A 13456-nucleotide genomic window follows, 5' to 3' on the forward strand; every position below is an offset into this window, starting at 1 on the left:
TAATCGAGAAATTAAAATCAGGTCAGAGAAAGTACTAGATATTACACACACAATTTGAAACACTCTGTATTTAAGATATTTGTTCAGCAAACTTCAGAAGCACCAAACAGCTGAGAATCTTTCATTTTTGTATCCTAAGTCAAAAATTGAGCTGCCTAACACTTAACTTCTGAAGAAATGTGGACTTAAAGAAAACTGCCATTGAAAAGCTCAGAGTTTTTCTAAGGCTTAGTATTAATATTTGCTAAGCCGCTCAGTTACACTCTCACAAAGCTGCTGAAAGAAAAAGAGACTTGGTCATTCAGTGTGAGAAGACTTAAGTTTAGGCTCCGAAGGGAGCCTGAGACACGGCATGCTGGAGCGAGCTGCTGCCTTCTTCATGCCTTTTACAACAGTGGCACGATTCAAAGCACAATCACCTCCTCCGCAGAACAGAAAAGTAAGAGGATGATGACTGTAAAGCACTTTTTTCCTTCTCCAACCAAGGGGTTTTAGTCTCAAGGATTTTCTAAACTAGACTAACTAGTGACTAAAGATGAAATAAACTCTGGCTCCTACAGCTCTCTCTCTTTATACAGCGTTGAGGAGAGCAGCAAGTTTATAGCTTAGCAGCCAGCATAAAGCTAGAACAGGCACAATTTTCTCTACAACCTTTACTGATAGGGCAAGTACATGTACAAGTATGTAGTGTTCAGGCATACTAAGTTATTTCTTGGATTAATGTCCAATTCAAGCTTATCTGGTTTCACAAAATATTTTTCTCTCTTCCATTTCCCCTCTTTATTGCCATAGTCTAGCATATGGACAATATGCTGGAAACGAAACAAATAAAAACCCACAAATCTCAAGTTGGTTAGTTCTTTAAACCGGAACAGACTCCACTTTTCAAGGTATCTGTGATATACTCTGATAAATTAAGTAAATCAGTGCAGTGGACAGCACCTGCACAGCACCTTAGAGGTTCACATACCAGAAGTAAGACAGGCCTGCATTTTTGTGCTTCACGTTACATATCAGTTTCAGGATTTCCCTCAGAGTCTTCAGTGGCCTGTGTCCTAAATTACAGATGCAGTAAGAGATACCTGGCTCCCACCTGCCCCAACAACTCATTCTTATTGGCACTGAAACAAATACAGCAAATCAGATAAAACTGTACCATAAGTCAAAGTGGATATAATATAGCCCTACTTACTGCCGACATTTTCTGTTGTCACACTTTGGAATATCCCTGCACAAGACTAGAAAAATATTTGGATACACTGAAATAAATTCTTACAATTCAGCTTGGTAAAATTTTACAATATTCCTGGTTTCACGGATAAATAGGAAGCTTGACATACATTCACGTGTGGCGTTTTTTTGAAGGGTAGATGGAAAGGAGGAGCAGAAGAGAGCAAGGAAAGCCAGACTCTTCCTCTGGGACAGCAGAAGAGCCTTTACTATCCCTGTGAAGAGCTCCCTAAATTCTGAAGCTGAGATTGTAGTGGCTAGCAGGAGTTCACACAAGGGAGAGCTCAATATGTGAATTATACAACAATTCACAAAGTACCGGGCAAGATTCAGAGCTGCAGCAGTGCCAGTTGCTTTCAACCATTTCTTATAGTGCCATACTGTTACCAGTTAACAGTAGGGTCACAGAAGGGTGGGTTCTTGTCAAATGCTGTTTTAACAGTGTTTTGCAGTAGAAAGGGCTAATGAACCATGGAAGTGAGACGGATTTGGGAATAGTGAGGAAAGCCATGTGAGTATGGTCCAGACAAAGTTATACACCAGCAACAATTACCTGTCCTGCAGGAGAGAAAAAACATGTTTAAAATGGCCTTTGTTGGGTAAGATCCAGAGTCACAAGTGCGGTCAAAAAAGATATAATACTGAGGTTAGAACAAATGAACAAAAACTCTACCACATGGCAAAAGGCTGGAGTGAGAACAAGATGCCAAACCAAATTCCTTATAAACACCCTGGACACTTGCTAACATTCAAAAGTTTGGTATATTTTAACGGAGCAGCTCTTTTGATTCATGTCAAAGACATGACTAAAAGCTTGCCAGGGCTCATTGCAGTGTTCCTTCACTTTCCATTAGCAGTTTCTTGAAGCATATGACATAGTGGTTTACAAGAGAAAAATGTCAATGCACAAAATTTAAAATTAAGCCAGGCAGAAAGCAAGCATGAAGTTCTGTTTTAAAAAAACAACCCTTAACTAGTACAAAGTTAGTTCTATGGCTACATAATTATCTCTGCAAGATTAAGCTATCTAGTGGATAAGAAATAAAATACAATTGACCTAGGAGAAGTAATTTAACACTAACAGCGAAACGGATTTTCTTAAAAACGGACTTTTGAAGTTCCTGACAGAAGATCAAATAAAGGTCTAGTTAGGTGTGCCTGACATCACAAGAATATTTTTTGATGCTTAAAGAAACATTGAAATGAGTGTTCCAGACAGCATTCAGGTCATTAAGTTGTGAAAATGTTGAAGCGATTAGGGTCATATAATCAAAGTTTAATGAGAAGTCTGAGTTAACACTTTTCATTATCGGCGCAGTACCTGAAATGAATTTGAAAATATACTTTTTGGTGCTTCTTCCATGCCAACTGAAGTGCGTTCCACCACTTGTGTCTTGCTCTGGGAAGACCTAACTCCTAAAGGAACAGTTGTTTTTCTGCTCCTCTCCCCTTCATCATTTTTTTTGGATGAAGAACCTCTACCTCCTCCCAACATAAATGGAAGCAAACCAGGTTTAAACATTTAAAAAGATATAAAGGTTTATTAAATGAATCCAGATTTGACAGATATTACATAAATTAAACAGCAATAAAATTTTACTAGGGTTTATGTACAGATCACAGTGATTTTCATTGTGCAATGAGGGCTGACTTTGTAACTTTGAACAGTACTTATACATGTGAGCTACAACAAGCAACCAGCAACATACAACGTTAGACCAAGTTAACCTCGCAAGTCTAGCAGTTCAAACTGATTAGGCAGTACACAAATGCCTGCTACCACTACCACTACTCACTACACAACAGAGTATTTATAAAGCAGTCAAGGTTTGCCATAGAAAAGTGCAAAACATGGAAAGTCTGTACACAGTACAGTACAAAAAGGAATCATGCTACAGTCATTGAAAGCTGAAAAATAATTCTATAGCATAGGAAGCACTGCATCACAACTCTTCTGAATGGCAAGCAGATGGGCTGAGAAACAGCCATATCTTAATTGCTTTCAAAACTGCAAAATCCCTGTTCATCCATTTAAACATAGTTTAGTACCTATATTTGATCCATTAACAATGACTTTCTACAGTGGAAGATCACATTAGTTAAAGCTCAGTAGCACACATATTCATTGATCAAGCTAATTTACAGGAAAATCTACAGCATGTTCTCCATTGAAATCATGAAGCATTTATATCATTTGGTTACAAGGCAATTGAGTTTACAATGCACGTTTCTCACTTAAAACCTCAAGTTGGGCAATTAAAAATATATATATATATAAAACTCAAAAATAAAGGCTGTTTTTTAATGTTTAACATTCTTGTTCACCGAAGCAGAATACCAAAGGCCTATGGGCTCTTGCAAGAAAACACTCCTTATGCAACAGTCTATGCGCAAAAAAACATGTTAACTGAAGCAAACGTAATAAAATGAACTTCAGAGAATACCAATAAGAAAGTGTTCTAGTCTGCTTAAAAAAAACATAAATCCAGAGTTCCTAGTGCAGTGTGTACCCGGGGACTTCTGCATAAGCACTCAGATAGAGAACTATGTCAGTGGGCCATGAAGTCCCAGCAAAGACTTAAAACAAAACAGACTCACTTGTGCAAATAAATAAAATGGGAAGGTAATAACAGCTCATTAAGTCCAAGACTGTAGAGAAAACAACTGATCACTTAAAATAAATCTTCAAAAATGTTTTGGTGGTTTTTTTTAGTTAAGGATTTTAAATTTAAAAAAAATGAAAGCAGTTTTGTACTAGAAAGCATGTTGACGAGGTCAGTAGTTAGGCATATGTACACATGGCTCTGGAAACAATGTAAAATCAATGGATTAGCATTATTAATAAGATTGTATTCATTTCTTCAGTCTCTTATCATAATGAGTGTCAGTGCATCCACTGCCAGCAATGGATAAGATTCATAGAAAGATAATCCACGACCTCCTGTTGTTCAAGCATTCAAAACTTCTAACCACCAATGTGGCACGTTAGTCAAATTCAACTTCATTTCCTCTGCTTTGAAGACTTAAACACAGTGCAGTTTTTAAATTTGAAAAAACATAATCTATTTAGCACACTTGCTTGTTGCAGTATGTACATTTTTAAATAAAAAACTGGTTTTGTAGTACTCAGATTCCATAAAATACTGTAAGCTCACACATTAAAAAAACAAAACAACACAACAAACCTGAACTGTGCTTGCTCCCCTTAAAGTAATTTGTGTTTTATGTGCTTCAGCTTTTCTGATTGATTTGGAATAACGAATTCCACAGATACAAATACAGTGGACAAGATTCATTTTTTCAAGAGAATAAGGTATTTTTACCAGGTTAAAATGATAATTTTCTATGGATTTTCCTGTATCTCATTATACATTCCTACACAGTATTTACTGAGTGGCAGCTGGGGCCATCAGCTTGTGACACTTGTGTAACATCAAGAAAACTTTGTGATAATCCAGAATTACCACTTCGAGGTATCCTGATTTTGTTTCACATTGTGCATTTTTGCAAAGAGTTATGCAATCTCTTAAAGTTAGACTTTATGAAGAAATAGATCCAATACACTAGAAATTGCAAATTCACAAAAGCACTTCTATACTGTTTAGAGCTAAAAAAAAGAAAATGGAGGTCACTTTTCCACAAGGAGACTTCAGCTGCAGATGTGTCGTAAAATTCTAAGCGTGGTAATTTCATTAGCGATTAGTAGAATGTCTAATTCATAAGCATTCAGGATTTAGTTCAGAAACACGAATCTTTGGCCTACATTTCTTATGGCATTTTCAATCAAAAATGCGGACAGCAGTTTGTGGGAGAAACTGTCTATGCTCTACTTTAACAGCTTTACATACAGCCAACAGTCATAGTAGTGGAACTCCAGTGAGCTGATGTGCTTTCAAAAAAAAAATTTTTGATCTAAATATGATTATTTCACTAAATGTTATCTAAACCCACACCATCTGAAAGAATGTAATTACTTTTTGAAATCAAAGCAACTTTGAAATCAATTCCGCTATGTTAACACAAGCATCACAATATGTAACATGAAAAAACCCTAAAAAAAGATCCTGACTTGTATACAATCTATCTTCATGTTTATGTGTATTCACATACATAGATACATACATACCCACAAACTGATATGTGGTGCTACTTAAAATGAAGCAGTACTGCAAATACTTCCTAAACACAGTGTACTCAAGCTGCTAGAAAGATGTTAGCACAGGATGAAAAAAGAGACTCCTTACATCCAAGATCTGAACTCTGTACATATGGAATTCCTGGCAGCAGAGACTTTAGGACATTTCCAAAAGCAGGAGCAGAAAAATCAAGCTCTCATATATATTCAGTCTTCCCTCTGATATTCTGAAGTGCCAAGCATTCAACAACAACAATTTCAATAATGAAAAAAGTCTGTTATGGCTCGTGCTTTCCATTTGGAGAAGACAACAAGCTTGAGAGAACAACTCCTGTTAAGAGCCAGCTAGAGCCCTTTTATCGGTATGCACTGAATTGCATGTTAACAGAGAGTCTTCGTGTGAGGAAACTCTTTTCAGACAGTGTATAATCACTCAATATCCTGGTTTGTAAAGAGACATCACTGTAACAGAACTTCATAAATTAGCCATTAAGATGCATCTTAATCAACAATAAAACATGCCCTTGTCTTTCTGCTTTCAAGTACTATGGTTGCAAGTGTGAGGCATTGGAAATTTTAGGTACAAATCTTTTTTAAAACTTAATTATTTTTTACAAAGAATTATAAAATGTATATAAGATGATGAAAAACTCATTTATCCTTTTAAGATTTTTATTCCTAGAGAACTTCTTGAAAAACATTATTTGAAAAATAAAAATCATAGACTCTGCAAAGTACAAAAATTTACATCTTTGCACAGCTCCTGTGCTTTAGTTGTATTGTATTCATTATATACATATATACTAATTTGTGCTTTTAATTACACAAGTTTAGTATAAACTTATAAAATTAAGTCTATGAGTTAACTATGCAAAAAGGATCTGGGAATAGCAGGAAACTTAACTAAACCATAAGTTAAAAAAAAAATAATCCTAAAATATACCATTTTAGTGAGCCTACTTCAGAGTAGACTATCAATATTACAATTTACTAATGTCAAATGTTTACAGCAAAAAATTGTTTTTGCCTGCCTCCAACTCTTGAGATATTTACTATATACTAATACACATATCTGAATGCAGTATCATTCTTATCCACAAAGAAAGTCTTCATTTATGTATGAACTCCATTTTTCTTCAGACTTGCACTTAGCACTTCAATTTCTTTCCAGTTTCTAAGACAAAAAATAATGAAAAAGGAACACAAAATACAATGTGGAGCATGTGAATTGAATGACAAGTATCAAGCTATCACAGTTTTAAGACAGAATCCAGAGGACAGAATTAATCGGACAATGTCATTCCTCTAACTAAAGTCTTCATTCTTAATATAAAAATCTTGCCATCACATTTCCTCATCTGTCAAATCAATCTAGGTATCTGCTTTTAACACACTATTTTAAAAATTTTAAGGACAGAAGGACTTAAAGTACGCAAATAACTCTTCATTACTGTAGAACACCAAAACTTGTGAGATAAATTACCTTTGTCATTCCATAAACCTGCTTTACAATATTTTATTTCAACAGTTTGCTTTATACTATTACTGTGACTCATGTTGGTTTTACAAGCTGTAAGGAAGCATTAATCACTGTTATGAATCAGAAGATGTAATTTGTGCATACGTCTGTCACTACCAGACCTGCAATGTTTTGAAGAGGACTCCTGACCTTTGGACATACCTTCTCCAGTGTAGATGTTGCATTCAGAAGTTCTTGAAAATTTCGAGATCTTTAGGGGGTACCGGAGGTGTCTTGTTCCAGTCATCTTCAGGATAAGCTTCAAAATTGGAAGTATCCCCATCATTGGATACTTTCGGTACTATGGGAGGCTAGTCAGAACAAGCACAATGAAAATGTTAGTACAGTTTCCTCAATGAGCTCCTCTCCATCATATTAAAGCAGACATTTTGTAAAAGACTGATTAAACAAAAGGGGTACATATTTATAAAAGTTCACCTTTTTCACTAATAATGAATGGCATGAGAGAAAGAAGTTTGCAGCAACACAGACGTGTTCCAACACTTTTTCTATATTGCAGCTAAATATTGCTGTTAAAAGACACAATACAGGTACCTATTTTATTTAGCACTCATGTTCTAGCTGCTTTGCAGAGCCAAAGTAACTATTGCAAAAGATTACCACAACTAAGCTCCAAGGCAGCCATTACAGCACAATCTGCCACTCTCCTTCCTCCCTCTTCCCCTCTCCTGTGGCCTACGAGCAAAAAGGAGTGTAATCACATTAGGTTCCTTTCAACAGAGAGTCTTGATAGCAGTGTGGGTAACTGCTTTCTAACTGAAGGAAAAAAAGCCTCCTCTTCTCTTCATTGCTTTCAAATAGATTGATTGATTGCTTTTACGGAGACTGAAATGACTAACTTGTGTATGCTTCCCGCTACCTACTATGTTTTTTCCTAGCCTCGCAATAAATTCAAGCAGGTAAAGAAATTGCTGCACTGTAAAAACGCATTTCACAAGGATGTCTGTAAAAACATCTTAATTCAAATTGATCTTTTTAAGGAAACTTGGAGGTGTGAAGAGAAATACTGTTTCTTATTTCTTTCCTCAGAGAATCCTTTGGATTTCTAGTATTGCCCCACCAGCTTCACAGTACCTGTTGTTTTTGACTTGTCTTCTATCTACCATCGAGATTACTCTGCCCTTCCAGCCCCAGGCTAGGACATAAAGCTACTTTCTGGAATATTTCATTAATCACAGGGGTTAATGTAGGGCAAACACCTTTTCTTCTCTCAAGGGACATTCATCTCTCTATCCCCTTCTCAGTAACAGAGAGAATAACTATCCTCATGAGTCCAACAAAACACTTTAGGATGGGAAAAACCTTATGGATGATCACCAAACTGGCTAATAAAAGTCATACCACAGACAGAACTATAAAGTACAGATAATTGTTATTCTACGTCTCCTCAAAAAGATAAATGTCTGGCTTCCGCTAGCTCTGAGATCTTATCTGATCTTTTGGCCTTCTCAGTTTGAAACAATGCCATCACCAGGTTTTCAATGGGAAAGAAAGGGTCCCTGAGGGATGGTACTTCTAAGTCCCAGTTTCGCATGTGGCAGTCACAGTCTCCTGACCCCATGCTTAAGAAAACGTGCAGAATCTGCTCTGGCTGCAGAGGGCTATCTGCTCCACTGTGGGTAATGCTTCCTTCCCCCACCTTCCTGGAAGCATTTCGCCAGGAAAACCAGTTTTGTGAAGCAACACACAAAAAGAGAAAAAAATTAAAAAAATAAAGAGGAAGGAAAATCCTCTACTTTAGATTAACAAAATTATTTTCTCTCTTTCAGCCATTACTATTATTTATATAATACTGATATTTAAGATCTTATCAGGACTGTGATTCAATTCTTCATTTGTACAATAGGCCAATTCACGATTTTACAGGGGAAATGGAGCACTGTATCCATTATTCCATATTTTCAATCTCTTCATCAGTATGAAATAGAGTGAGATTGTGAAAATTAATACTGAAAAATACAGCCTCGAGAAATGACAAAGTAAACTTCTGACCCAGTTCACATCCTTGCTCTGAAGTATAATTAAGCAGCATCTCGTCTTCTAAGAGCTTAATGTAACCATCACTAAGATTAAGAAACAGTTTTGGATTCATAGTAATCTTAATGCCACTGTGACTTTTTTTTTTTTTAATAGAAACGCAACACAAAGGATGTTTGGACCTGAGACTTTTGATTTGTACCTCTAACATTCAGTTTTAAATACTATTTGTTTGTTATTCATTTGGTAATATAGTAGACTATCATAAACTTCAGAGTTGAAATACTTATAAAACGTGTTATCATCCAGTTTGTGTTCTTTGTGGATTTGTGTAACCAGAATTTACAGTAAAGAATTTGAAAAATGTGACTTCATTACAATAGATCCACGTAAAACATCAACTAGGTGTAGCAATCATTAAAAAGAAAAACAACCTATGCATTTAAAACTATGTAAACTTTTTTTCTTTTTTAAACAAAAAAAGTCACCGACAGGTTTGTGTAAGGATGATGTCTACAAGAATACATCAGGCACATTTTCATCTCTTATCTATTTTGCAAGAACTTAATTTAAGATATCTAGCCAGAAATTCATTGTAAGAAACTAATGCGAAGAAGAAGAAAACCAAACATTTAATTGGTACTTGATTGCCTGCATATGGCAACCTATGTTACTGAAAATCACTGCTGTAAGAAATCGTAATAATTAGAACTTTAAGGAAGAAAAGAAAGAAGGCAGTTTTACTTCCAGAGGACTTGACAAAGCATTTTGCAGGGTTGATAGCTTTTGCAAACATCTGCCCTCATAGAATAGTAGAATTCAGTGCTGTTAAAAGGTATGTTAGAATTACATTCATAAATCCTTCTCTCTCACCTTCCCTATTCCTCCTACTCCCATATGCTTTACATTTTATTAAAGCATTTACCTGAATTGAACTTGGCACCAAAATAAAATTTAAAGCCCGGAATAAAATACTTCCACGGATATAAGGGCAATGAAAAATAAATAAATAAATAAATAAATAAAACCAACAAACCACCAATCCCCTCCTTCCCCCCCAAACAAAAAATGACCTACAACAACTAATTCCTTACAAACCCCTAAAACTTATTATTAAACTTTTTATTAACTAATCAACTTCAGCAAAATAAAGCATGGGGTTTTTTAGACATACAAAAATACAAGTAGACATTCAGATAATTAATTTTCTGCATTGTGAAAGGGTAAAAATGTATGTAATTATTGATGTGTGCATATACACACATGCTCATACACGCATATAAACACACAGACGTGATATGCACCAAAACCTCCACAGACCAGCTTAAATGAACAACGATCTCTCGTTGCGATGTCCTATGTAGTATTTTGGAGGAAATACCTTTAGTCTCCTTTGAGGTACAGCGTCCCAATCTATAGACCTGAACCATCGATGTCTCTTCACATCATCTGCTCCATTCTTTAAAGAAAAAAAATCAAAATAAATATTTAGCAAGTTATATGTATGCCAAAGCATCTATTTCATCATAAGAACTGTGGCATCAAGGCAGACTAACAGTCCCTCTAACCCTTTTTCTTTTCTCAGGTGATAATCATTAGAAGATTCTACAGGATAAATTCGTAGTACTATTTCCCTAGCAGATCCCGAGCTCCAGCAAGAAGATCCACATTTTTTTTAGCAGCATTCTCCTGACACAAGGGAGATCAACAGCCACAAAAACATTCACTGCAGTTCTATTCATTTCTGTTTTCTCCACCATTTTAGAGAATACCTCTTATTCGGATATACTTTCTAATTCTTACACTAATAAAAAAACATAACTGAGGGTTGATGGTGTCTTAAATAAAAATCATGTCTGGGAAGCAAGTAGTTCTATCAAATATTACAGACATTTAGTGCTGACAACAAGAGGTTCTCAGTACTGTTACAAAAGTGTGTATATATAAAACCATTTGTTTTCATTTTAGATATACAGTTAAAGATATATTTGCCTTGTAACAATTATTTTTTCTGGGCTGACTGCTTTGAATATGTACATAAAGAACGAAAATGTCTTCCCCCTCGACCCAGGATGAAGCTTGGTTCAAGCACAGACTTATTCTCAAGGCATTAAGCACTGGGGAAAAAACAGCTGGTTCTCAGTCTGAGGCCTGATCACAGCACAGTTTTAACGCACGGCACTCAAGCTCATACCTCATGCAGCTCCATAGAAGGAAGCATACCGGACGTTTGTTTTTTTTTCAGATTTATATGGAGTGGGACTATCCATGCTCATATCCAAAGAGGCAACAAGAAAAGTAATTTATCACCTAGTTCCCTCAAAAGCAGATCTGACTGAATGCTTCATCAGAAAACGCCCAATGGGATTTAAATCTTTTTAACCAACTATGATTATGGAAAAGAATTAGACTTAAGACTGACCTGCCATCCACACTCCAAATCCCACTTCTAATTAGAACTATTTTTGATTTTGACATTTTAGCTAATTGTAGGGAAAAACCCCCAAACAAACCAAAGCAACCATAAACTAAAAAAACGCCAAAGCTAGCCAAAAATATTTTCTCCAAACCTATGTTTGAATAAACCAAGGTTTTGCTTTTGTTTTCCTTCAAAACTGCCAATAGATAGCAAAGGTTTAACTGGTTAATAACTTTCTAAATGTTCAGCTTATGAAAGTTTGGTTTTAACCTTCCTGCTGCCCTCAAGAAACACTGCAAAGAATTCTGAAGGATAAGAAAAACATTTGTTTCCTATATTTTTTTACCAGTATAAGTTTGTGCCATAAAAGGCTCTGAAAAGGAACTTTGGACAGCGGGTTCCAGCATCTATACTTATATTGGTCTGTTGACCAATTGGTCTGTTGATTCAACCTTGTGCTATGTTCTGCATTACACCTAACATTTTATACTGACCTTCATATTTCCTAATCGTCTTGTCCTGTCAACCACAAGCAGCTTCTTAATTAGGTCTCTGCAGAAAAGAAAACATGTACTCTATTAAACAAAAGTAATTTATATTTGACTGTCATACAAATGTTACAGAATATGAACGTACTTCCCTTTAACAAGCTAATACTGTGTATAATTTATTCATTCATGTCCTTCATATTTTAGGACACTGAAGAGCAAATGATAAAAAGGAATAACCTGTTCTAAAAGGAACTTGCAGAATTCTTGCAAGTTCCTTTTAGACTCTTTCTAGAAACACAGAGGAAAAACTTTCTCTCTCTCCCCTGCCCCCCCAGGTAGTACCATACCTTTCTTTGTATTTTTGTATTTTGTTGGGCATTCCAAAATCTCAAAATGGATCTCAAACCTATTTGGCAGAATGCAACTCTAATATATTTTTAAAATACAGATAAAGCTGCACCCTCAACTATATACACTGACAGCTAAATTCTCTGGCAGCGAAATATTAGGAGAAACCATGGAAGAGCTAGTCATCTGCTTAAAACTAGTAACATCTGTAAGCTTTAATTTCATTGAAAATGAAAAGCTTCCGCTGACATTGCAGTTCATTGAACAGTTCCACATAAAGCTAAATCAACATTTAAAAAGATGAACAGAAGTTTAGAGACATAAAGGACTTCCATTTTAATAGCAAAGTACTTTAAACATTAAGCAACAAAAAGCTCCAACATAAATCAAAGTGAGTATCACAATTTATTGAGTTAGCTTGACTACTTATGAGTTGAGAGAAAAATCTGGCTTCCCATTTCTACAAGCAGTTATTTTTTATCTCAAACATTATTTTGCTATTTATTTTTAGAATAACAGCATTTTGGTCTCATTGCATAAAGTGGCAATGACAGGAAAGAAGAAAAGTTAAGCCATCATTGTTCTTTCTACAAATAAACCTGAGAGATGCAATACTGCATGAAATGCTAGGGATCTACAGAGTATGGCTAATTCCAATTTTTAACTTTGCAGAAGGTTTAAAAAAACCGAACAGCTTTATTTACGGTAAAGTATGCAAACATATTAAAGATACACCTGCCTCTCTCCATCTCTAACACCTACTATCCGAAAACAAAACCACTACTATGGCACCTACCCTTGAAATCACAAAAGCATATGCACCAAGAATATATGAACCGAGAGGGCTAGACTGTTTGAAAAGAAGTAGTATTTGGCAGAAATATAGTTCTAAAATTCAACTGGAGAAAATATCCAATTGCCAGATAAAAGGAGAATAAAAATTAAAGGTAGAAAGCAATTTTTAAAATTCTCATGATCGTTCCAGCCAATGAATGTTTGTATTAGATTAAATCACGTGAATGACTCCTTTTACAGTCACCTTTGCAGAAATACCTCCTTCTAGTTCTTCACGGAGAAGACTATTCCTTAAGGAGAAGGCTACAAGAATGGCTATAATCAGACTAATCAGACTTTAAAACAAAAGTAGAACTGAAAAGAAATCCAGAAACCCAAAACTAGATTCACAGGCTATATGGCCAAAGATAAATCATGGAGTTTCTTATTCCTATGTAATCAGAAAACATTTAATGGATCATTCTTTCCTTGCTTCAAAAATTCATCGTAGAAAAGAACAGTTAAGGCCTGAACTTGCTTAG

General features: G+C 35.5%; 1 protein-coding gene across 2 annotated transcripts in view; it reads right to left on the reverse strand.

Moving 5' to 3' along the window:
* Positions 1-2773: 2773 nt before the first annotated feature.
* Positions 2774-13456, reverse strand: part of PRKX (protein kinase cAMP-dependent X-linked catalytic subunit) — a 61123-nt gene continuing 50440 nt past the window's right edge. For both annotated transcript variants that reach the window (XM_063341079.1, XM_063341070.1), the window contains 4 exons: positions 11796-11853; positions 10264-10341; positions 7047-7195; positions 2774-6539 (listed from right to left, as the gene is read on the reverse strand). In XM_063341079.1, the coding sequence (XP_063197149.1) occupies positions 7070-7195; positions 10264-10341; positions 11796-11853 (262 nt within the window). In that variant the 3' untranslated portion in view covers positions 2774-6539; positions 7047-7069. The remainder of the gene's footprint in view (positions 6540-7046; positions 7196-10263; positions 10342-11795; positions 11854-13456) is intronic.

The sequence above is a fragment of the Chroicocephalus ridibundus genome, chromosome 1 (assembly GCF_963924245.1).
Source record: "Chroicocephalus ridibundus chromosome 1, bChrRid1.1, whole genome shotgun sequence".
Taxonomy (NCBI): Eukaryota; Metazoa; Chordata; class Aves; order Charadriiformes; family Laridae; genus Chroicocephalus; species Chroicocephalus ridibundus.